Below are 27,535 nucleotides of genomic sequence, written 5' to 3' on the forward strand. Positions count from 1 at the left end.
CGTGAGCCAAGAAAGCCTGACTCAAATCACCAAGTGGATGTGGAATCATGTAATCAGTTTTTGTTGGACTGGGCTGAATGTAGAGTCCCATGGATAAGGACCTCTCTTCAATGATGTTGTATACATGGACTCTGCCTCAGTGGCCTTTATGGGGGCTCTTCTTGAAATGAAATCCAATAAGGGAAACATCTTGTCTGTAAGAATTCTACTACGCTCAGAGGAAAACCAACCCTAGAATAGATTTGACTTCTCAGACATGTCTACCAACAGTTATGTTTGGGAAATGTCACATTTATATATATATCATCATAATGGTAGAATATATACACTTCTTATACAGGGTGTCAGTATTTCCTGTGAGAAGGAAAGACTACCTGTATAGATGGTATCTGTGTGTGCCATGGTAAATCCTATCTATAAAAAGAATTTCTACTAGGAAAGAGACATATGGCAAATCCTGGAAAGAAAATTCTGACATTTGTTTTTGTCTCTAAGGTTTAGTACAATTTTTATATGTATTTTTCTCTTTTCCTCAGAATTATAATTGTATGTAGTGACATCTGGAAAAAAGATGTGAGAGATACTCTAAGCCCACTTCTGATCCCAGTTCCAGATGACATGCATTATTGGCTTTTAACTACAAATAGGGATGAAAGACCCCATAATAGCCATCAAGGCCCTGGGGATTTGATACATTCTCTCTTCCTGGCTATAACCAAGCAGAAGTGATTTGCAGAAATTTTTTAATTATTTCAATCATTTCTTTCTATTTCATTTTGACCTTCATTCTTTAAGGGTCATTCACACTTCAGACATACTCTTTGCTTGCCCATATTCAAAACCTGTATCTTTTCTAGTTTGCTGAATCATAATCAACATTTAAAAATGCCTCAATATGATGTCCTGTCTTAGAACTTTCTATATTCTTAGGAAGGGTGCAGGAGTTATAATATGTAATTGAAAAAGCTCATTTCTAAAAGATTTGAAAGACACATTGGGCACATGCAGAAATGTTGTAGGGTAGAGAGAAGGAAATAACATCAGATTGGCTCTCCCATGACAGTGTACACATTGTGTTCTACTCAGCCACGAAACAGGCAGATTCACTTGGCAGCAGGGTAAGGAAATTCGTAATTTCTCTGACAAGTCAGAGGCAAAACTACCTGTCTATTTCTCTATGCTTACTATATAAGTGCCTCCATCTATTTTTCTCTTTCACCAGGTTGTGGGATTCTTTCTTAATGGTTTACCACAAGCACAATTTTCCCATTCTGGTAGCTACCCATTCTTAACAATTCTACCTTTATTTATTTATTTATTTATTTGATGCTCTGGATTGAACCCAGGGCCTCAGCAGACACCGAGTTACATACTCAGCCCTTGCCTGACTCCTAAAGTCTTTTGAGAAAATTCTCCTAACACCCCACCACCCAAACCTACTTCCACTCCCATGTTATACCCAACAGCAAGATCTATATTCCCCAGCACAAATTATGTCTTAAGGAACCAGTGTAACTATTCGCCATCTGCTTCTAATATTCTGGGTACAGTGAGGACTAAACAAACATTCATCGTGTTCACCACCTTTTGCAGTAATTGAACTGTAACTTGCCTCTCTTTCCCACTAGGCTGTAAATTCTCATAGGGCAAAGACTGTGCCTCATCATTTCTGGATCTAAAATGACTTGCATAGACTCCAGCACACTGTGAACATTCAATACGTTCTCAGATAATGAGTGAACAATTTGGCCTTATGTAAGAACAAACTCCAGTTTGTTAATGAAATTTAAACTTTCTTTTTACACTAACTCTAGCTAAAATGGTTACTAAATGATTACGGTTTAAAATTAAAACAGTAAGATATCTATACAACCTATCTTATTTTTATAGGCAAATGAGGGCAAACACCTGTTCTAAATCCAGTTGTCCTATATTTCTAACATCTATAAGCTAGTTCCTAAGCTCATCTTTATTTTGAATATTAATAAAAGCACTTCTACCACCTTCAAATTATCAATGAATCAAATTGGATTAGCTAGTTTTTCAACTCTGTAGGAGCCATCCAATAGGAGTAGAGACACGAATTTAGTAACCACAGTCCATGGATAAGTGTAAAAAGGAATTGGGAGCAAGTCCAGGGAGGCAGTTTCCCACCAGGATCTGTAGGAATACTGAATCACTTCTCCAGATAATGACCCTGTGAGCAATAGGGGATGATCTCTGCCATTAGCCAACTGTGTGAGTAATGGCATAGCCAGAGGTTCCCACGGTTTGATGTATGCTTAGAGGCCATGGAGGGAGGAAGGGCAAGGGTAAGATCTGTGATGTCAGACCATCCATTGTGCAAAAGAGCAAGAAAACTGTAAGTGCAATCATTTCTTTTTTTTAAGATAGTTAGAGTCGATGTTGCGTTCATTGTTGGAGTTTTTAAGCTCCTTGTCCTGAAGCTAATGCCCAGAGAAGTATGAATTTAATAACAGAAGAGTGGTGGCCAAAATCAAAATCACATCAAAACACTTGGTGACTGGCCAGAGAGAAGTGGCAGCAGTGTGATCATATCTTCCAGAAGAACATTCTATTAAAGGAAACATGGTAGGCTCTTTTGATGAGACCAAAGGTGGAATTTCTTTCCACACCTACAGAACAGAATAGGAAGACTGTTTTGTTTCTTAGTAAGGCTGTACTGTTGTACTGAAGCAATCTACTGCAATGGCTTACCCAGTAACCATGTGCTAGTTTCATTGCATGGAAATACAAAGCATAAAATTTATATCATGATAAGAAATATCATTAATACTTTTTACTGCACTTAATTTTCTAAATTAAGCTCCAATTACTTGGTAGTTCAGAAAAATACTGAATATGCAACAATACACAACCTGAGCTAGACAAACACCTGAAGGTTAGAATAAAACTAAGAAAAGCAGAAAAGACCTGCTGTCATCTCACCTAACTCCACATGTTTATTCTTTATAATATCATAACACAAACAAATAATCGTTTGGAGGAAGTATATTTACATTGTGGAGATATGTTAACTATTTCCTTCATAGTTATGTCTTCCATAGGAGTAGTGGGAATGTATAAAGAAGAAAGCCCCAGGTGGGCCGCTAATATGATTTATAAATTATGTAAATTAATGATTTATATATATCCTCTAATGGTTTGTTCACACAATATCCATTTCAAGAAAACCTCTTCATGAGGGCTTCCTTGTTGCCACAGGTGAAAGCTCTCTTTCTACTTTAGGTATGGAGAGTGTGTTGCTGAGATATCCTTTGGTAGTCTTCATTGCACTATCTCTTATTGTTGTTAAAGATTTAATATTTTTCTTCTCTTGCTAGAACATCAGCATAAATTGTGTCAAAGATATCACTCATATAGACCATCAGTTCTGAAATAACAAGGAATGCCATTCTTCTATTCCTGTCACCTTTACATTGTCTTCACAAGTGGGTATAGACTCTAGAGGTTGGTTTTGATCTTCTTACAGAAACATACACTAGTACTCATTAAAATAATGCTTGTATACACCTATAACCTGTTGTCCTTATAATAAGTCATGTCATTTCCCTGCTTAAAACTTCCCGATAACTTCTCACTACACCAAAAATTACAAATTAAGGGATTTCCCTTAATGATTGAGTCTACTTGTTCTATCTCTGAGTTTCTTGTCAACATGTCCCCTGCCACTTTTATCATCCTTCATTATGCTCCAGCCATAATAGCTGACTTTCTTCTCTAAATCATCATGCTTATCCCCACCTCAGGATCATTTCTCTGCCTTCAACACTCTCTTCCAGATATTCACAAACTGCTGAGGGTTCCCCTTGTGCTTGTTGGTCTCTACTTTAATAGAGACTTTCTTTTGCAATTTTATTAAATCCCTACTTTTCAGCTTCTACCTTTTAACCTACTTTGTTTTCTTGCTAGCACAATTATTATCAGGTCATTATGCTAATTATTTGGTTTTTTCTTTTTGCTTCCTCTTCCTTGCATTAGAATGCAAGAAACAGCAAGGTGACAAATTTCTATCATTCATTTCTGTATCACAGTCCTTGCAATGGTGCCTGGCACACAGAATTATCTAAGTCATTATTTCTTGAATAAGTTAATAAATGAATGAATGAACATCAGAGTTGTTCTAAACATCAAATATAATTAACTTATTAAAACAACAAAACCAGTGCCAATTAGCAACCCAACAATTATGTGTCCAAAGTTGTTTCCCCTGACAATTCTTGATGTTTACATCTTATGCTACACATGTTTTGGTTGCTCACTCTTAAAATAGAAATTATGGTCCATGCCAAGGAATGTAGTACTCAAGTTTGGAAAGCAAATATGTCTGGTTATATGTAAATATAATCTTTTCTTGAGAGACACTTTTTAAAAAAATCTTTAACAGAGTTATCTCCTGGTTGACTCAAAGTTACAACATTCTTCTCAGCTCTACAGAAAGGTAGGCTCTTAGGAGTCTCTTTAGATTTAGCAATCCAGGAAGAGAAATTGAGGTTGTAATTGGTCAGGTTGTAAATGGTAGATTCTCTGTCTTCATTCTTCAGCTGCTTCTCACACCATAAAACAGAATACTCATTAACCTCATTTAAAGGTCACCATTTAATTATGTGTACTTCCAACTTCATTACTTCGAATTTTGAGGCCCTTAATTTTCTTATTTGCATTTCCTAGTTTTTATGGCATCTGAAAGAACCACACAGAACAATATAAATACCTCACTCTTCCTGCAAATGATGCCCAGATGCTTACCTCATGTTTGTGATTGAGTCTTAGAGCAATGTGTCATTGATAGTGTGAGGTGGCATAGAGAATCTTTGAGGGAGGCAAAGTAGAAGTGCCTTGGCAGTCATCTTAAAAAGCAAAACTTCAGAAATTCACCCAAAATAGGTTTTTCTCAATCTCATATAATCATAAATGTTTCCAAGTTGCACTTGCATTGTTTTTTCATATTTACATTATTATACACATAGACATACAAATAAAGTTGTACATATTCATAGGATGGCTGTATAGATTATTATAAGGAGAAAAGCTTTCATCTCTCAGAAAGACTCAACACACTTGGGCAGTGCTGTTACCTGTTTTTAAATAGTGTTTCATCAATCCCCTTCCTACGAAGCAGATCTAGTGGCCCATATGGTGTGTCTTTGCATTTAGAGTCTGTGTCACAAAGCAAGGTTTGTAGGAATGGGAAGAATCCAGTGCTAGGAAGGTTTCGAGGTGCGAGGTAACCTGAAATTTAAAAACAATAATAATTATATCACTATCACATGCTTGCCTAGGGAGAGAAAGAAATGTAGTAATAACACCATTTTGTGAAATTACAGTTTAGTAAAGCCTGGGACCACCAAACTAGCTCCATATTTGCAACTAACATTGACCATGGAGTAGGAGCAAGCCTAGAGGGTATTTGTTTAACTTGATTTTTCTAGATTTGCTAGAATGAATCAAAAGACTTAAAAATACCTCTTGTTTATGAATTCCTCTTCCTGGGGTTTATTCTAAGGAAACATTTAAATGAAGTTTCAAGAATGTTTGCTAGGGTGAAGTGTTTTAAAAATAAATCAGAATATCCATAAGATAAAATAAAAGGCAGCTAATAAAAATGTGAATCAACATGGAAAAGGCTTATAATATATCATCAAAAGTAATACATTAGAAAACAATATATTTTAAGACACTATAAACAGAATAGTTATAATCTGCTACACATGGCAGCACATACCTGTAATCTTAGCACTAGGGAGGCTGAAGCAAGAGATCATGAGCACATAGCCAGACCCTCTCAAAAACCAACCAACAAACAAAAAATCACAACCTTTTCAAATATACATAAATACATGTACACAAAAAACCTGAAAGATTTTTACGAAAAATTTAGTAGTATTTTTATCTTCATGGTCTATTTCACATGATTTTTGTTTACTTTTATTTGTATATTCTTTTTTTCATAATTTACATATTTACTTTTACACCAAAGTGAATATAAATGCAGCCAACTTTTGAGATATGAAGAAATATTTTGGGCCCTTTAATTTTCTTTTATACACAACATTTTTCCCACTAAAAATCATTGGTAAGTGATATAGGTAAATATGAAGATTTCCTCCCAAATTAGTCATAGGAATCAAGAACTGTGACAGTAATGGCTTTCATAATCTCTACTTTGACATTTTCTTTATAAAATGTGGTAATGGAAATACAGCTGGCAAGCTATGAAATACAAATCTTTTCAAAATCAGATTTGATATCAAAGTACTAGATTTCTCTCTTTGGGAAAATATTGAGACAATGAACTTTCAAAAAGGAAGGTTTAGAAATGATGAGGAAAACTCCAAACTGAAAACTAACAAGAAAAAAAAAACCTTATTTCCTCATGAATCTATTTAAGAAGAGTGTCAGAACAGATCTTTTTTCACCTTAAAGAGAAAGAAGAAAAGAGTTAAATAATGGTAGGAGCAACATGGTTACTCATTAATATACTAATTAGTGTACAGAGAGAACAATAAAAAAGAAATTTGATCCGAGTAATTTAAATACAGACCTGCATAAAGAAAGAGAACCAAAAGTAAAGGAAATGGGGCATAGAGAAGATGGTCAGAATAAAAGTAAAGAGGGCAAAAGGAGAGATTTGGGATAAAGCTATATTGTTGACCTTGAAATAGCCCAAAGCCAAGGAATTCAGGCAGCCTGTAGAAGCTAGAAAAGGCAAGAAAACAGATTTCCCCCTATAGTCTAGAAGACGTGCAAGCCTTGACATTGAGCCCACCAAGATTAAATTCTGGACTTAAGACTTCCAGAACTGTAAAGTCTGTTGTGTTTAAGCCACTTAGTATGTGATCATTTATTATAGTGTCTATAGGAAAATAATACAGAAATTGATAACTATATGGCTTCAAGTTTTGAAAACTCTGGAGATATTGGAGAGAACTTAAGCCCACTGAACTAATCACTAGTACCTTCTAAGCAGCCCTTCCTTCCGATACCAGAAAGACTGGTGCCTCTCCTAATATTAAACCCATTTGAAAACTGCAGTGAATCAATAATAAACAAATAATTCCCATCAATGTCTTCCTTGCAGTGCAGCTTCCTGAACAAACGAGAGAGGAGCACTAAAATGGTCTGTTAGCTTTTCACATCATCCCTCTTAGCAAATTTCTGCTACAGTGAACTTCGTACAAGACTTTTATAAGTAAAGGAAATAGAAATTCACCCTGTTGTTCCACTCTTACACAGATCCCAGCTGCAGCCACTCACTCAGAGGATCGGCCTACAAATGTGCTTGCCTCTACTCTATCTCAAACATAGAGGTTGGTGTGTCTGAATGGGAGGGAGATAGAAGTACAACAGAAAGAGATGACCAGATGATCTCTCTGTTCTATGCCACTCTATCTATGGTGTGGCTGAGTGTGGCACTGCTGAAGACAAGGGGAGTCAAAAAAATCTATATTACAACATGAACAGAGGGAAGAGAGGAAAAATGTAATGGAAAAAAAGGTTGAGGAAAGTGGCACTTTGCATCAATGTTACCTTTCCTGGCATTGATTGCAATTTGCAAATTATTGGAGAAGAATTTAAAGGAATTTAAACTCATAACATTCTTTTTGATGTGATATCTATAGAGGATAAGCTTGCTTTATGGGAAAATTCACCACAGAGCTCCATTAAAAGTAAGTTTCCAGGGTGTTGAAAGTACAGATGTCAACGCTTTGCACAAATTTTTTGATAACCAATATTTAACCTATCATAATGGGATCATGCAAATGAGAAATGGTTCAAGTATGCACAAGTTTGAGTTCACACAGTGCCATGCAGAGTATAAACTTCCTGCATAATTTGCTTTACCATCATCTTTTATTATTTTATTAAAATATTTTATTAGCATATAATAGTTGTACAGGGGGATACATTGTGATATTTATATATGTGCCTACAATATATCTTAGTTAGATTTACCCCTCCATCATTCTCTCTCTTCCCCTCTCCCCCTTCTTAGAACAATTTCAACAGGTTTCATTCTTCTATTTTCACATATTCTATCTTCTTTTAGCCAAGGACTGTGCATTCATAGAGGTAAGGGGGGCCCGTGCAACAACAATAACTAACACTGCTTTATTAAGCATCTCTTGTATCCTGAGAATTATGGCAGGAATGTAACATGCATTTACATCATTCATCTTTCTCTGACACCCATAATTTATTTTCTCATGCACATCAACTTTTCACAAAGGCTGGAAATCCTTTGGAACTAATAAATCTTAGGAACAGAAAATAGATTTTTCAATCTTCCACCCATCTTGGTTATGCTTGTAAGGAAGTAACCACTCAGAGCAATAGGGAATCAAACTATCACATGTTTTAAAGAGCTGCTAATTTTAACTTGAACTTATTCTATTCTGAAGGTATCTTTGGCACTTTCAGATTAAAAAATAATGCTTCCTTTTATATTCTCAAGTGCTAAGATGAAGGAAAAAGAGAAACATCTATCTTCCACAAAACTCCCAAGCATAGAGAATGCAAACCTATGGCTAATAATTGGATGCTCATGCTCTCAGCCACAGCACAGACTTACGGAAACGAATAGAGGAAGATCATGACTGTGCAAGCCACAGCTCAACTTGCAGGTAAAAACCAGTTCTCACAATCTCAGGATGTTAAGCCGGACAGAATCCTTGACATAGTGATGCTCCAAGATTTCAGACCCAGAACAACATTCGCGCCCAACTCCAGGAGAAAAGCTCCTGAAAGACCTGCCAATTTCAGGGAATAAAAATTTAGAAGACTCAAAGCTAGTCTGGAAGTTGGGTAAGGTGGATGGAAGCAAAAATCCCAAACATTTGATGGCTTTGTTTCTCAGTTGTGCCAGGCAGAGGCAGAGGTCAGACACCCATGGGTGGGGAGAGGTCACACTCCGAAAATAGGTGAAGTCCACTTCATTGACACAGTCCCATAATAACGCTGATACCATCCAATGTTGTTTTGGGAGTTGACTCAAACCAAGATCAAGTTTGATTTTCCTTTCTCTTATTGCACTAAATCCTTACTTAAAACAATATTAGTGTTACATACTATAAAGATTAAAGCAATGGTTGCTAGAGTGTGGTATTCTGACCAACAGCATTGGCATCACTTGGGGAACTTATTAGAAATGAAAACTTCAGGGGTTGTAGCTCAGTGGTAGAACGTGTGCTGTGAATACACAGAAGGCCCTGGGTACAATCCCAGCACTGAAAAAAAAAAAGAGTTCTGCTTCCACCCTACATTCCCCAATCAGGAGGTCCTCAAAGTCTGGGGGATAGGGTTCATTAATCTGTACTTTAGCAGTCCCTCTAGGTAGCTCTGCTGCACACTGAAATTGGAGAACCATTGGATTAGATGGCAAACTCTCTCGAAAGACTCAGATAAATATTTTAAGCTTATGGGCTACACTGTTTCCAGCACAAGTACTTAATTCTGCAATTGTAGTATGAGCCTAGTTGTACTCCAATAAAACTTTATTTGCAAAAGCAGGCAGTTGGCTGGATTTGACCCATGGGCTATAGTTTCCTGTCCCCTGAGAGAATAACCTTTCCTAACGTTCATCCCATGCTCTCTCCTGCCTAGTTCATGTTTTCATTTTCTCCCTCATCCTTCTTTTCCTCTTCCTTCATTGAATCTAATCTACTACACATTCTTTTTCCTCTATTTCTTTTTGCTTCTCTACTGCTATTCTTCGTTTCCCTTCTCCTCCTGCTACTCCCTTGTCTTCCTCTTCACCCTCACTCTACTCATTGATATAGCCAAGAATGCATTTTCTCCCAACATCCCCCTTCCTACTTCATTTTTTAAATTTTTACTTCAGTGGGAATTTATACCCACTTCTATAATAAATTCGGGAGCATGTTGCTTACTGGCACTGTCTAGCAAAGTGCTATTTTCCATTTACTCTTATACTGAAGGAAGAAATGTCACAGTCTTTTTTAGTAATGAAGCTACCTTCATTTGACATCATTAGGCTCAGGAAATATTCTGCAAGCTGCCTTGGTGACATTTATAGATATTATAGCAATGGTAGAAGTGGAGAATTTCCACTGTGTTTCTTTGTGTTTTTCTCAAAACAGGTCAGAACCCAACATAGGTGGTATTTTTGTATTCTAGGTGAGAAGAATTTAGTCTTTACTCCATTGAAGAGATGAATGATAACTCTTGGAAAGAAAATTCTGATTAAAAGTATATGGAATTATTCATTTAGGGCATTATGTTTTTCTCAGCTTTTTAGACTTAGATTCACATTGGCTGACAAGGGTGAGGGCTTCTGATCATGCAAATGCTAAGTCTTCTTGCTGAATACCACAGTGTTCAACACACCACCACAACAGTCAATGAGACAAGAAGATCCAAAAACATCATCTGTGAATAACTGAACACTCAAATATAGATAAAGAAAATATGAGAAAGAAAATGAATCTTGACAGCATATTTGCAACAATTTTTAAATGAGACTTTTTTTACTCTTGTAGTTTTCAGGCAAATTTTGCTCTCAATTACAGTTCTAAAGACATAATTAAACTTGGAAATGATATAGACCTGGCCTTTTAAATTAAACAGCTATCCCTGATCTCCTTCACAAGGACTGTCCACATGGAGCATCAGGTTGGGTCCCAATGGGAGCTGTCCTGTTCTGACATCCACCAGCAGGTAAAATCAGATGCACTAACTCTTTCTAATTCCAATCTCTTGTAATAAGAGTTGTGGCACCTATGTGGCCTGTAGTGACCTTAGCCTAGGGTTACAATTCACATGATTCTAAACCTCCAAACAGAGACATTGACTCAGTAAAATTGCAGTTTTTTTAAAAATTGGATAAAAGCTAAGCTTATTGCAAGAAAGAAAAATTCCAATATAGTTATTAACACAATGCTCAAGACATTTAAACAACAATTAAACATATTAATCAATGAATGAATTAATAAACTCCTAGGGCTCACAGGAATACTGCTTGATTTAGAACTTTAATATATATATATATATATATATATATATATATATACCATATATATCTTTAAGGTATTATTTGTAGAACAAGCCTTCAAATTTTGTCCCAATGTGACAGCAATTTAATGGCTATTGTAAGATCAATGGATAGTTCTGCATTTTATTCATGTGCCTTTTAAAAATGGGTAGGCAGAATTGGTTGATAAAATCAATAATATTTATTGTTATAGGTTATTTAGGTGTTGATTTTTCTGAAAATCTAACTAATACACATTGACATCTCCAATATCAACCACTGCATTTATATCTACAAACAAAGCCATTCATCATCTATTCAGTAAATATTTACTGAACAAGTAGTGTGTGCTCAACTCTGAGTAAGGTATTAAATAAGGGTCATTCCTCTACTTAAAAAAGAAAATTTCTATCTTAACATTTTAAAAAATGTAACTCTGAGTTATTATGAAGTGGGGGAAAAAGGGGCAAGAGCAGAGTGAGAGAGCAAGTGCCTGGTTTGCAAATTCATCACACTTTCAAACTTTTATTAAGTAAAATGCATGTAGAAGTTATTGTTTTCCTGAGCTGTCAGAAATATTGAATATAGATAAAGTATGAATTTGAAAACAAACAGTAAAACAATGCTTTTAAAAATCCTTCATGGTTTTTTAATTAATGTGGCTACATCATTGCACATGGGTTCCATGATAATCCTGTAGGAAAGGTAGGGCAGGAGTTATACTCATTTGGCAGACAACCTGACCTAATAGAGATCAAATAATTTGCTCAAGATCACACGAACAATAAAATTCCAGAGACAGATCTACAACTATCCAATATATGACAATGACATTTGTTTCTTTATACTTGCAGTAAACAGTCTGAGAGCTGAAAAAACAGGTATACTCTGGCTTTGCTGTTGAATCACTGAATCACAAGGGGTAAATTAACCTCTCTAAATCTCTATTTCCACATCTGCCAAATTGAGGATAATGGGCCTTGCCACCTCACAGGCACAGGGAAGATTAATTAGATAAAGCTTGTGTAAGGTACAATGATCATTGAAGACAACAGGCCCATAGAACCATGCGTTACCACTGCTCGTCAGGCTGCTGTTGCATCATTTGTCTTATTTACTACTCCGTGGCTGAGGCTTTGCTGCTCAACCTTGTCTCCCATCTCTGTGCCTGGAGCCAAAGAATGGTTAGGAGTATTGCATGGTGTGTCTTTCTCCCTAGTAATTCATAATATGTACCTGTATCAACTAGTACAGTGTTTCAATTACTGAGTGCACAGTGGGTGTGGTGCATGACACATTCTCCCTAATTCTCCCCAGGCAAGTCTTGCTTCATAGAATAGATGCTTTTCCAAGTTCAAAGTCATTGGCAAAAATGTAGACTGTAGTTGGCAGTGAGAGCTGAGGCAAGATGCCCAACACTTAGAGCAGTGAGCCAAGAGGTCTTATGTTCAGAAGGTTAACCGTCAACACAGGTCCAGTGTCTATAGTCACGGAGAATAAGAGCAAACTTGGGATCATTTGGCCCAATGTCCTACAATGCTGGGATATTTCTTGCATCTCCAACATCCTCAAAGTTGTTGTTGAGTACACAGCCAGACAGATTTTGAAAGGTATGAAAAGTGTTCCTATGGGGATAATTTGGGGACTCTGGCTATGGAACCATAAGAAAGATATAGTAGGAAAAGATTCTTGCCTCTTCATGTCTTTTACTTTTCAAGGGAAGAGGATTATTTTTAAGAAGGCAATTGGACTCAGGTCCTTGCTGTCCATTTGCCTGTTGCCTCAGACCTTCAAATGTACAGTTGAACTGATGATCATCCCCAAGGGCCACCTAATAGCACATTACTGAGCTTCCAGAACAGAATGTACCTTGATCCTCTCTGAATATCACAGAGACCCTGCTGTGTGATGAGTTCCAAAGGCCATGGCCTGATCTACTTAAATTTTAAACAAAATGTCCTAATTCAAGGCTAGAAGACACAACAGGAACACATACATTGGCAGGTAATGAACTCCAACATGGGTTGAATCTGGAGAAGTTTAAAAATAAAGATCTCACCTATACCATTAAAAATATTCCCACTTGGCAAAAATATCAAGATCCCTGGCTTATTTTAGGTGAAAAGGCTCTTTGGGTCTTATCTCAATGGGAATTAACACTTTGCATTTTGAAAACTGCTTTTTTAGTAGCAAAGATTAACAATTTCGTTTTTTAAAATCCTGCTCTGGCCAAATGCAAGCCAATTATTAACAACTACTTTCCCTAAATTGAAGTTTTGAGGAAAAAGTGAACCCTAGATCCTCATTTCATCATAGGATATTCTCTGGCTAAAACTTAAATCTTCTAATTCTCTTGTATGCATTTAATCAGAAAAATTCCCTCCAGCCTTGGGAAGGGCTCACTTACCTGGGTGTAAACACACTGAACATGACTGTGACAATTGTTAATCTCAGAAAGACCTGGAACTGGGAGTGAGAACCATTGGGCTGATCCCTGGGGTGAGTCCTACTGTGTTGCAACCCCTCCCTTGAGCCACTGCCCCCTACAGTCTTCCTTTAGTGAAGAAGGGCCTTCTGTGGAAGGTGGTCTTCCTCCAGTGCCATGGCATCTCTCTCTTCTGACTGGTGAGAAGAGTGGTGCAATAATGGTTAACCAAATTGCAGATCACCCAGGGATCTAGGCGGTTAATGCACAAAAGCCTGAGAGGAGAGAAGGAATAGAGGATTTAATTCCTCTCCTGTTACTCTGATCTCCAATGTGATGTTGGATTTAGGGAAGTGGAGAGTGGGGGAGCATCAGGGATTTCCATAAATCAGGCTCTGGGGCCAGATGAGTTTAGGAAACTAAACTTTATCTCCCATTCTGGGAAAACCGGAATAGATTTGCATGTTAAAGATGCTGAGAAGTTTTGTAGTTAAAAAAAAACTGAATAACTTTAGTTAGCTCCATATTTGCACATGTGTGATCACAGAATATTTTTCTTTTCAATTCCTTTTTCTTTTTTCTTACTCTTTTTTTAAAAAGTAGCACTGGATAATATAGTAGGAATGAGTATTCCATGGGGCATAGTGAGACAGTGCCTTAATCTAGAATTCCACATATTCCAGCTGAAAAGGAACTTGGAACTGGAAACTTGTTTTTTCTCCCTAAGAGGGAAATTCTTACATAAAAAAAAAATCTAGGTTTCATATGTGGACCTATTAGTACTTATTTATAAACTGCCACCTCCCTAACATGGCTTAAGCATGCTACTTCAGTAAGCAGCTGTGTGTTGTGGCCACACTATTTGTGGGAGTCCCTCAGCAAAATGATCTCAAACATTGCTTAGAGAAGGGAATTTCATTCCAAAAGGATTTGAGGAGGCTTACAAAACTACAAACTCCATAATGGGAGATAATGAGGAACTTAGAATGAGAACAAACAAGTATAGGAAAAATAAAGCCAGCCCAATAATCCATACAATAGGTCTGTGAGTGTTACTGGAGGATGATAACAAATTTGAATCTGGATATCCTGAACAACACAAGGAGCTACAAAAATGTGACCATCTACCCAGTTCACAATGTCCATTAAATAAATGAATAGATATGGCTTTCCCTATCTACAGAGAAATCAGATGGATCAGAACCAAGACCTTTACTTCAGTGCCTCCTAGAAGATTCCTCCCACCCCCACCAGTACAGGAGCATCAAAGAAAGTGACTTGCTATCCCAGGGACCCATTCTTAATGGGGAGGGAGGACTGAAGGTGTTTGTCGCTAAGAGGCAAAGTGGGGAGAGATTGAAGTCCTCACCACTTAGGCAGGGGTGGCTGCCAATTTGGAGCTCCATTGTCATACTGGTATACAGAATACTGGGCAAGATAATCAAAGTAGTATAAAGTTTGGGTGTTAGTAAGACAAAAAAGGTGGTTTCTGACCTCTACCCCAAATCTTTGCCCTTCTAGTAAACTTAGCTAAGTGTTATGAGTTGTTGCCAGGAGCTCCATTTTGGCAGAACTTTCAGGAATTACTTTAGTGAGTAAAATACCAGACAGGAGCAGCAGTTAAAAATCCTTGCTTTGTGAATGATTTATTTTGTAATGGTGACCCTTTACCTTGAATTAATTTCCTTACTTATGCAAGGAAAAAAATCTGGACCATCCTTCTATCCACATTGCTACAAGACAAAGAATCTCCTATAAAAGAAAATTAGCAAGTTGAAGTATTAAGCACTTAGTATAAAAAATTATGTTTGGAAATTAAAATGTAATTTCAGTAACCCATTAAGAGTAAGGATATGGAGAAAAGAATTTCAGTAATTACCCCTATTGAGGTATGTTACTAACAATGACTTTTGAATTCAGAAATATGAGTCACTTATTATCACTTAGGATTTTGCGTGCTATATTGCAAAAATAAAAGCCAATGAAGTACATTGTGGGATCATCGTGTAGGGGAAAAGGCCCTAGGGCAGAAGCTTTACAACTTCTCTAATCAACAGATAGTCTATTCACTGGAGAAGTTTGTTCTCTGGTTCAGGATCCTATCACTCTTCAACAGCCTGTGTAATATTTAGGTCTTTGGTATTCATATTTTGTCTATTTACAAATGATACGTGTGACAACCTGCCAGTGGAAAATGTGTGTTGCAACCTTTTCTTTCAAGCGGCACTGTTGACAGGTGGCAACCCCATCTTCTTGTCAGACTTGGCTCTTCTCCTAAACCAAAGATTCCCTTACCGAGACCTCTGCCAAACAAAAGAGACAATTTATGTGACCCATGACTTGCTTCATAACCTTCAACATATCACTGACCTTATTCCTCACAACGCAGAACTACTTTTCATCAAAGTCATTGTCTCATTAAGGGGGAAAATAACAGCAAAATTCCTTGGTGGTAATTTCCTAAGTTGTACAGTTCAAATGTATGAATTTTAAAAATTAGTATAGCAATTAATATTCCCTATTTTTCTAAGGAAAAAGTTTTTTTTCTGAAAAGACTTCAGAAAAATGCAAATTAAAGCCAAGAAATTGCATTTATATCTATCAGATTAGGAAAAAATTTAAATCTGACATCACCGAGTATTGAAGAGTTATGGAGCTTTGGAAACTCATCACATGGCGGGGAATTTGGTAACATTCAACAAAGTTTAAAATGTGCCTAATTCTAAGTATACATCCTAGAAAAACATACACATGTGCACAGGAGACACATAAAAGAATATCCATCACAATATTTTCAGAAACAAATTGAAAATAATCTAAGTGTTCATGTAAAGATCACAGATAGACTGTGATATACCTATTCCTAGAGTATACATAGTTACAGTAAGTTCAAGCCACATAAACCAATGGAGATAAGTCTGCAAAATACAATGCTGAGCAAAACAAAATGTTGAGCCTAAAATGCATAATGCAAAGGGATACAAGGGTGCAATACCAGTTATATAAAGTTTAGAAGCTGTAAAACAGACCAGATGATGTAGCCAGATACACACAGAGAAGCATGGGAACGCCATGTGGAATGAACGTAACGTCCTTCAGATGAACAAGAAGGGAAGGAGAAAATGGGAGATGAGAGGTTTACACAGGGGCCTTAATGACAATGTACAATTTCTATTAACAATAACAATAATAAACGCTGAATCCAATATGGCACAAAAATGTTAGGATTTGATGATGCTGTGTGTTAGATACATGTTACTTTAATGATATTTTGTATTGTTTCGTGATGCCAATGTGTTTGTGCTCGCAATATTTCACACTTTACTTAATGGTGATGTAGTGGAATTACACTAGACTATAATTAGAAGATTTTAGTTACTGAAGAACAAAGTAAGCTCATTATAAGACAATCTTACCTACCATCCAGTTCAAGGACCACTCATAACAATGCTCTATGAGTTAATAAATTCCATCCCTTTCTGCAAATTTTACAGATAACTCACTGATTTGTTTCTGTTTTTCTACTGTCCCCCTTGCCCTGTTTATTATATTAGCTGGGATATCAGTTCCTGAGAGGAATAGCTAATTCAGAGCTCATTAAATGCATGACTCCAAACTGTTTGTTATATATTGCCTCCATCTTCTCCCCACTGAGCATCATCTGCTGTTGTGTTTACCCTATTACCAAGCTTAATTAAGTCCTGTAAGAGTTTCTTATAATCCTTCAAACTTCTTGTTCTTGGCAAATATGTACCATTTGTTTGCATTGTTTCTTGAATTATTAATATATATGTTTTTAAATAATTTCTAGGTTCCAAAAAAATCAAATCACTATTCAAACTGGATGTCACATGTTCCTTTTTCCACATTTTCCTATCTCAACTGGTTTTTGAAACTCTCCTACTATTGGGCCTTTTATCTATGATTAAATTATACTCCAGACTTACTTAGTGGGGCATTAGTTCACAGCATTGTGGAAAGATCACAAAGAGTTGTCAACCACTGGTTTTTCCTAACTATAAATATTCAGTTATTCCTTACAAAGAATTTCAGCAGTTAGAAAGACCCAACTTAATTTATTGAACTGCTTGGATAGTTAAAAGAAGAATTTGTTCATTCCTAAAATGAATTCCCAGGATCTCCCTCCTCACATTTTTAACAAAGGGCTAGCCATTAGCTGGCTGGCAATTCTTCAAAGATATTCTTATAAATAATGGTAAATGATATGGCTTTACTAGTGTTTCAGTTTCATTCTGCAGTTTCTTTAGACTTTTAAAAGTGAAAGCCAGGAGAAGTAAAACCATTTCCTTCCTCTTGACCCCTAAAGTTTTCACTGGCAAGAGTAGGTCAGTAGTCTTCATTATTTGGTAGAGAAAAGTTAATTCATGATCATACAAAATTGGGTTTAGACTTTGTCTTGATATACTGTCTTTTTGAGAGAATATTGATCTAATAGAATCATCTGATTTTTACCATGTGGATGACATCATAAAATTCTTATTACTATCATAGGTAATGCTCTCTTCAATCCTTTCATCTTTTTAAAAACACTAGTTTTTATGCAATCCCAGTCATCAAGTAAAACCTTTGCTGTCATTTCTGGGTAGATAATGTTCTCATATGTGTGTTTACACCATAAATGCAGCATCCATTTAACTCGTTCATTCAAGGACCATCGTTATGTTCAAAACAGATCTGTTGTTTCTGGATAAGAGAAGTATAACTGCCCCTACCTTAAAGGAAACTGAAAAGAGAGAGGGAAAAATCATGGAGTTCATCAAATAGCAAAACAAATCCTAGTCATCCCATTTTTATACGGGGCCACCAATTCCTAAGAATTCTTTCTAATTAATACAATAATCTCTAGGTAATTTCACCTTTTCCTATTTTAGAACTTCTCTTTTAGGATTAGATTTCTCTAAGGCAGCAGTAAAATTGAATTCTACCCATAGATACAGTAATTGAAAGAAATTGCAATGTTGACTGGCATTCCACTAGAGGAGTCACATAGTGTATATTGCTTCTTCCTTCTTGTCCCTTTTTATGCATATTTAGTGGACTTTCTGGCAGCCCCTTCTGTGTCTCAGGCAAGCAGATGCTTCCACTCTCTTACCCTAATGACATGAAGAGAAACAGAAGGATATGAAAACATCTTCGAGTGCTTCATCTTCAGAGATAATACACATTAAAATTGCATGCTTCACACCACCTTCTCTTTCCAGTTCAACATGGGCAAGGGGTGAAAAAGGCAGAAAGCTGTACTGTAACATACAAGAAAATCCTCTTGTAGACAGCAATGGGTTTCTTTTCAGAAACATGTGAGTAACTACATGAAACTGAAGGATTAGAACCTGGAAATCACAGCACTTCCTTTCTGGCTTTGAAAGAACAAAGTAAATAGCAGAAGGACCTTACAAAATTGTCTACATTCAGTATCAAATCAACAGTGCCAGCCCTGGAGAATATTCATAAATAAGAAATCTGAAAGCTCAAAGGAATTTCCATTTTCCATATGTCAAAATTGGTGTAACTTCATCATTGCCTCTTTAGTATGCTTAGAGGGAGAGTTAAGTCAGGGTAAAAGCAATTAATGTCTTCCAATTCAATTTTTCTCCTTCTCTCTCCTTTACCCTTCTTGATCTTTATCATTCAAGTCAACCAAATGAGTTGTCAGCTTTTGCCGATTGTTCCTAAGACATTCACAGGTTCATTAAAGCACCAAAATGTTTTCATTGCTCCTTGTGATGAGACCATTCAGTTCTTAATGTTGTGCTACTTAATAAAATGAGAAAAAAATTTAAAGACTAAGAGAGTCGCTTTCAACATTAAAAAAGGCTGATGTAATCAGGTTTAACAGAAAGTTGAAAAGAAATTAAATTTAGATGTACCAACAGGATTGATACCACAGTATTGCTTGGAGATAGATTCAGTTATGATAGCATTCATGTTTTCCTATATGGGACATATTCTGTCTTTAATTTACATAGCAGCTGCTTGGTGAGGTTTGCATTCCAGCTGCTTATGATAATTAGGAGAATTTTGTATGTATTTGGAAGTCCTGTTTTGCACCTTTCCTCCAATATCATTTCTCTTGCTTGTTTACAGGAAAATTGGATCTATTCTAATATTCTTTAATGGTGTTATTTAAAATTCCTCTAAAAATATAAAGTGGGTATTTCCCTTAAGAAACAACTGCAAGTCAGAAATTTATAAGGATTCATCACGGAACTAACACATAGTCTTAAATTTCAAAATACTTTAAATCCATATATTTATAAGGTTAGAAACAACTGTTCTAGGCAGTTTAAGAAAGGAAAATTCCTTATTTAGATATTACAGAATAAAAAAGGAAGGCAATGTAAAAGAGAGTGACATGCTGGAGGCAGCCCATCCAATGGCCATAAATGACACCCATTTCTTCTCATATCCAGTGGGCTGATGCACTGGGAAGTCAGGGTTGTATCCTAAGAGCCATATTTCTAACCCCTTAGATTTCAGCTATCCTTTGGCTTAACTCTTTCACTAAGCCCCACTCATCAGGGAGTTCTGTCCTTTCAATAAATTTTGTGCTTGCTTTAACTCTTAAAAAATTTTTTTACAGAATTTCACAAAAATAGTTACTTATTTTAAAAAAAGAGCCATATTTCCACCCCATGCTCCATTTTCTGCTTGCTCCAGTAACAGTCGTTTCATAGAAACAGTATCAAAAGTAAGACACTACATTTGGAAGGAGTTCTAAGTCAGGTCCCTCTGCTCCCCCTCAGAATATATTATCTTGAATCTTTTCTGGGCCAGTGCTAGAAAATTCCTCTATAAGTTGATCCACAATTTTGGAATCAGTTGGTATATCATTAATTTTTGCATCCTATGCTAAATCTGATTTTATGGTACCAATTTCTGGTCAGGAAAATAAAGATATTAATTACCCTAAGTTTTACGTTATGTATATTTGTATTTAAGAGTTCCAGTTAAAATTTATCTTGAGTCTACTTTCCTTCAGTTTTTAGCAAAATAAGCTAATAAATAAAAATGTGGGTAAGGGTTTAGATTTAGTTTTTATCTTAAGTTAAAGAGATCAAATTACTATACCCTTACTTGAATTGCTTTTAAATACTTGGAGTCTCTGATACATAGTATTCAGTTTATGGCTTATTACAGAGCCATCAACACACGATGCACAAAGCCCAAGAGATTGCAGGAGAGGACACTAGGACAAGGGACAAAAGGGAATTTAGGAAGAAAATTTCAGAATAGTTTTATTTCTGTAAACAAGAGAGCATCTTGAAGTTTCTAACACAAAGCCAACATTAAAAGGGCATTGGATAATTTCTTGTTACTAGACTATTGGAATTTTCCTTGTTAATAGTCTACACAACAAAAAAACAAATAAAAAAATAGTCTACACAAGGTGATCAAAATGTGTCAGTAGTATTATGCAATGCATCAGATAAAAGCATGACTCCTGTGTTAAAGTCTGTATGCAGTTGACATTACAGTGAAATTGCTTAATTCTTCCTGGCATTTTAATGCCCTCTTTTCTGAGCAGTCCTCCCACCTCCAGGATAGAGCTCAAAGTCTAGCATTGAGTAAGATTACTGCCAGTCACCACCCTACAACTAACATTCAATCGAAGGATGTCTCTCCCACCTACTAGAATGAATCATTTTGTTTATGCTTTGTAATCACACTTTTATAAGTATGCTGCAGAGTTCAGAAACTTAAGCCTGGGGCAATCAATATTCCTCATTCAAGCAATTGCCTTCTTTTTCCTCACTGCTTCCAGCCTAATAAAATTAAGACTGGGCTGGCAGGAAAGAGAATCTGTGGACTATGAACTGTCACTGAAGAGACTGATGCAAAAATGTTCAGGTCTGAACCTTTAAGTTAGTACAGAAAAGAGCAGGGAATACACTGGAAGCAATAGGCACAGGCAAGGACTTCCTCAGCAGAACACAAGCGGCTCAGCAACTAAGAGAAAGGACTGATAAATGGGACTATATGAAATTAAATAGCTTCTGCAAACAAAAGAAATGGTCTCCAAATTGAAAAGGCCACTCACAGAATGGGAGAAAATCTTTGCTAGCTATACATCAGACAAGGCACTAATAACCAGAATATACAGGGAGCTCAAAAAAACAAAACTCCCCCAAAATCAATGACCCAATGGGCAAATGAACTGAACAGAACTTTTTCAAAGTAAGAAATCTAAACAGTTAAAAAAATACATGATAAAACGCTCACCATCCCTGCTATAAAGGAAAGGCAAACCAAAACTACACAAAGGTTCCACCTCATTCCTGTTAGAATAGCTACCGTCAAATATACCAACAAAAAAAAAATGTTGGAGAGGATGCAGGGAAAAAAGAACCTTCATACACTGCTGGTGGGAATGTAAGCTAGTACAACCACTATGGAAAACAATATGGAGGCTCCTTTAAAAACGAGTAATAGATCTGCCATAGATACAGCAATACCACCCCTAGGAATATTCCCCAAGGAATGTGAGTCAGGTTACAACAAAGGCACCTGCACTCCCATGTTTATTGCAGCACTATTCACAATAGCCAAGCTATGGAAACAGCCAAGATGCCCCACAACTGAGGAGTGGATTAAGAAAATGTGGTATTTATACACAATGGAATTTTACTCAGCCACAAAGAAAAATGAAATTTTGTCATTTTTAGGTAAATATATGGAACTGGAGAATATCTTAAGTGAAGTTAGCCTGGCTCAGAAGGCCAAAAGCAGCATGTTCTCCTTCATATGTGGATTGTAGACCTAAAACAAATGAAGCAATTTTACGGGACACAAGTCACACTAAGGAGAGGCTGTGTAAGTAGAGGGATAGGGCAAGGGAAGGAAACTAAAAACTTGAATGAGGTTGATGTGCTCACTGTACAGGAATGAATGTAGAAATCTTAAACTGGTCGGGGCCACCATGAGGTGGGAGTAAAGAGGACTGGAAGAAGTGAATAAATTGGAGCTGTAATACACATATGCATGGAAACAACACAAGGAAACTCCCTGTGTAGCTCTCTCTATCTCAAACTAGCAAAAATGTAATGTTTCTTGTTTTGTTTTTTATGTTTTTTCTTCTACAAAATCGGAGAACAAGAGGGTGGGACAGGTTCTGCCCAGGGAAGGGGGAGGGATTGCCACCTGTGGGAAGAGGGAGGTGGCAGGGAGAGGGGTAGGAGGATGACTAAGGTGCAGAAAATGTATACACATGTATGTAAGTGAAAAAATGATACTTGTTGAAACTGTTTGGAGCATGGGGGGGATAGGGGAGAGCTGTGGAGGGGGGGAATTCAAGTATGATATATTTGATACATTGTAAGAACCTTTTTAAATGCTACAATGTGCCCACACTCAGCACAAAAATAAAAAAAAAATGTTCAGGTCTGTGACCCATGGCTCCCCTCATCTTCCCCTCCCCCCCACACCCTTTTGCTAATGCCAAATACATTTGAAGTTTTCAGGACTGCATGTAATCTGTTATATCTCTCAAAGAGTTTGCTCAGGGGGTTTCTTTTATTTGCTATAATTATAATGCACATAACTATATGCAACTGTAATGTGTCTTAATGCTTTAAAAGTACATTCACAAATAGCATTGCATTCACAAAACTGTGGGGGAGAAGCATCATTTCCCTTTTAATGGATTAGGTAATAACAGCTCAGTGACATTTGTAAATAAAGTTGAAACTTTAAATAGGATTTGTAATCTCAAACCCCATACTCTTCCCTTCTTGTCATTCTGTGTATATTGTGTGATCTGAAAGCCTACGGAAGTTGCTCCCAATAAATCCTCTTCCTTAACTTGGCCATGTGATAGCTATTGCTATTCAGTAATGGCTCTCTGAAGATGCATACATTTAAACAAGATTGATTGATTATGCTACCTGAGATGAATAAATATTGGATACCTGACATGTCCATATGGATTATTGCCTGTTAGTCATCAATACTTAGATTTTCCAAGGAAAGAAAAGTGTCTTGGCACTGGATAATGGAATGCCAATGTTTGATAAGGAAAGGAGGCTGGAAATTGTCTGAGCAAGAGATTGTCTTTGAGTAGGACATCAAAGTGAATGGTCTAAACATCAGGATTCAGAAGAAAGGTACCATCGAAAGCTTGGACTCATCATGGAGATAAGATGGAAGTGTTCCATTGTCTGAAAGCCCTGATTGCATTTGGCACCATAGAGATTTTATGTCAAAGTTTCTTACACTAAACAATGAGGAAAGAATTGCCAAAACAGAAGAAAAAAATTAACCATACTCAGTTGTCTTGGATGAATGTAATACTGCTTTTTACTAGTTATCTAGAAAACACTAACTAGAAGCCCTATGTAGTTTACCATCATGGTGCTCTCTTGGAGACAATGAGGTCAAAACTACAGTTCAGATGGATGTACTGAGGCAAGAGGACCTCACACAACATAACAGAGAGTTTTCAGCATGGGTATGCAACCCACTAACAAAGATATGTACTATGCCATGCTGGATACCTTGATTTAATTATTAGGCAATTTTCCCCTTAAACACTTATTGAAAAATTGAAATATTTTTAGTATGGCTTGGTCTTTATGATTTTTATGGTTATCACTAAGAACTTTCCTTTTCTACCTTTTATCTTTTTTATGAAGAATATTTTTGAGTGTTCTCCAAAACAGAAATTTTTCAAATGTAAATCACAGCTTAAGTTACATTATTTTAGTTACCAACTTAAAGTGAAATGACCCTAAGTCACAATATTTGTCTCATGATCCAAATTAAACCAAATTGTTGTACCTGTTTTCCTGGAATCCTTTAAAACCAAACGTGGAAAATTAGAGAAAGAATTACAAATGCCAAGGTCAAAGACAATCTTTTACAAACCTGAATTTTTCAACTATCAAGCCAAATGGAAATCTTTAACCGTTGAAGGAGGAATCATGGCCAGAAGATTCTCATAACTATTAATTTGCAGCTGCATAAAGTTTGATGTGTTCATTTGACCACAGGAACCTATTGATAGTTACAGCTCTCCATGAAGGTCAATTTGCCTTTCTGACTAGGTTTATATGTGTATCATGCCATATATAGATCTGTCATAATATGACTGGAGAAGGGACTCAGAAAGTTACTGTCGAACAAATGAGTGAGTAACACATTGCTCCAGGCATATGTAAGCTTATGCTGTAAAGTCCAGCTCTCAATTACAATGAGTTCCCTGAGCCTTAGACATACAACACAGTCACTGTTTTAAATATAAATTGAAATTAAGTGAACCAGATCAAGATTTCAAAATATTTTTAGCAACAGGTTATAATGGAGATTTGTATGAGGTTAGCCCAAGCCTGGACTCAAAGCCTGCTCCAGCTCTGCCTCTGTATGACTTTGGACAACTGATTGCTTGTCCTCTTTTCCTCAGAGGCGAAAATGAGACAATTGCATCTACCTCAAAGTGATATTTTGAAGATCGAATGAAATGTTGTATGTAAAAGATTTACTATAGCTCTGGGCGCAGTAAATGTTAATTCTTAAAGAATTTATTTTTACAATGGGATTTCTTTCAACAAGACTTAGCCTAAATTAATTGCTTTTATATGTAACAGTTGTGTCCTTTATTTTATTTCCTTTATTTTCTGTACATAAGAGTCTCCCTTTTGTAACTTGAACTGTCACTTTATCATTATATAGATACTTTGTGCATTATATTTGTGAGTTGCCACACCAGAGTTACTGGGGTAGGGCAGGGAAGAAAGAGCAGAGGAGGAAGGATTGAAGTATTTGATCAATAGTCAATGTCCACAAGGACATTACACACAAAGATACTTTGGGAGGCAAATAAAATAGTAATTCATAGATCCCAAATATAAGTGAAAGTCCATTATGTAGTAGGTATAAGAAGATAAAAGGTGTTAATGGTGGTGGACTTCCAACCTGGATTGAAGACAGGACAATGAGAAAGCAATCATAACTGAAGGTGAGGAGGATAAAGAATGGGTAATGTTTTAGGCCATGATGGAAGAGCATTTGTTCAGCTAATCAAGCACTCTGCTAAACATCCACTGCTATCAGCAGAACTTATTGTGGCTTATCTTTAGAGATAGGCAAGCAACCATCATAAGTGGCCAACAGATTCAAGATGATCTGTTATTTATTTAAAGTATATCAGGGTACAGTGGGTTGTGTTCTAGTTAAATTTAACCTAGAACCTTGCAACTATCAGCTAACTTTCTGGTTAATGAAGAGCTATAATCCAGAGGTTGTTATTAACTTTTGCAGTTCCCAAATCAGAAATATACTATTCAGGGTGAGTTAAGTCTCAAGGAGGACCTCCAGGAGAATGGGAACTAGGGTGGCACACTGCAAGGAAATACTTCTCCTGCCTAGACTTCAGTCAGTCCTGGAATGTGCTTGGTCCTATCAGGGTATTAGAAGTAATTTGTCACCAGTGAAATGAATGGTGTTCACAGTAATGTGGCACCTCCACCATCACATGGATAAGGTCTGAGAATCAGCAAGTCCATGATCCTATGACCCTCTGGAACATGTGTAGCCTCAAATTGCATTTCAGGCCTGTGAGCCACCACTGACCAGCTGATCCCAAAGTTAAGGCCCACAGCTGCTCATGCATCACTGCATGTGCCTATGCCACACTTCACCAGCAAGGTCCGTGTTTGCATACCTACAAGGACACAGAGCTGCGATTTGTGAAGCTTCATGAACAGTGTCATGGGACTACCTTTGTGCATGCTTGTTCAAACATCTTTTCCTGTGTGGCAAACTCTGAGGCTTGTTTTCATTGCAAATACACAGATTGCCAACAAGGTTATAGAGGAGGAGCTGCACAGAGCTCACCTCTCTCTGATTATCAGTTAATTATTAATATTGTCTATCAAGAAGAACCTAATGATCATGAATGGCTATATTGGCATAGGATATGCTCGACATTTTGGAAAATACTGCAACATATTTATTCAAATGGTTTATTGGAAATACAGATTTTAGCTAGATTTAGATCACAAACTTCTTGTACATGCTTGTCACTGGAGTGATCTTTAAAGAAAATATAAATATGAAAAATAAAATTTGTGCCCTAAATAGGCAGAGAAGTTCCATGTATGTGTAAGAGCAGGGTGTTGGGGCTGGAGTCTGTGCAGTGGTGGTAGAGTTTGGGATGATAAAGAGACAAGCATGTATCCAAGCTATTACTGTTGACATAATGCTTGCTATGATGATAAGGTAATACACAGGGTATGCTGCTAAAGTATGAAAGTTGGACTCATAATACAATTTGGTGCAGAGGGTAGAGTGGGCAGGTAGAGGTTAATTACAGAAAGTGGTACTTATCATGAATTTTGAAGGACAAGTTGGAGCTAGCTAAGAGAATGAAAAGGAAGGGAGAGAATTATATATGCAAAGGCACAAATGTAAGAAAACCCTAGAGGAACGTGAAGTACAATAAAACTCCATGGTAATACAATAACTTGAATTCAGATGTAAAGCAATTGGCTCACTTGGTCATTTCATTATCCTTGCAAAACAAGCTCCTGTAGTTTACACGATTGAATGTTCTAGATTCCACTTACAAGGCCATGGCAGCAATTCCTTTATGTAGTTCATTGGAAGTGACTGAGGCATGGAGATGGGCTTGTGGTAGGAGATGATGCTGAAGAGTTAGGTGAGAGGCAGACCATGGGAGTCTAAAGTGCTACATCATAGAGTCTGGATTTTATACTGAAAATAATGTTGAGTTGGAAGGATATTAAGCAGGGAAATGGCATGTACAGATTGGTGTTTAGAGAAATAATTGGTGTCATTATAAAAGACAAAGGGAAGGTAGAACTAAGGCATGGAAATCAGATAAAAGGAAACCATAGTTATAATAGACAGACAGACAGAATGAAGAGGTTAATGTCACATCTTCAGTGACACTGGCAGCAGAAATGGATACAGAGAGTTTCAAGTGACATGTTGAAGAATGAATTGACAGGACAAGGTGACTGAAAGATGTAAAGAATGAAGGGAAAGGCTGGCTATCATTTTTGTTTTGGGTGACTCATGAATTCATTCCCCTTATTATACAATGACTAATTTGGGGATAAAAG

The 27,535-nt window shown here is 36.7% G+C and overlaps 1 protein-coding gene across 1 annotated transcript in view; it reads right to left on the reverse strand.

Annotated features, from left to right (window-relative positions):
- Abca12 (ATP binding cassette subfamily A member 12) overlaps positions 1 to 27,535 on the reverse strand; it is a 172,886-nt gene that overhangs the window by 115,707 nt on the left and 29,644 nt on the right. Inside the window, exon 3 of the mRNA XM_074071660.1 lies at positions 5,100 to 5,253. Coding sequence (XP_073927761.1) covers positions 5,100 to 5,253 — 154 coding nt within the window. The remainder of the gene's footprint in view (positions 1 to 5,099; positions 5,254 to 27,535) is intronic.

Source organism: Castor canadensis, chromosome 4, assembly GCF_047511655.1.
Source record: "Castor canadensis chromosome 4, mCasCan1.hap1v2, whole genome shotgun sequence".
Taxonomy (NCBI): domain Eukaryota; kingdom Metazoa; phylum Chordata; class Mammalia; order Rodentia; family Castoridae; genus Castor; species Castor canadensis.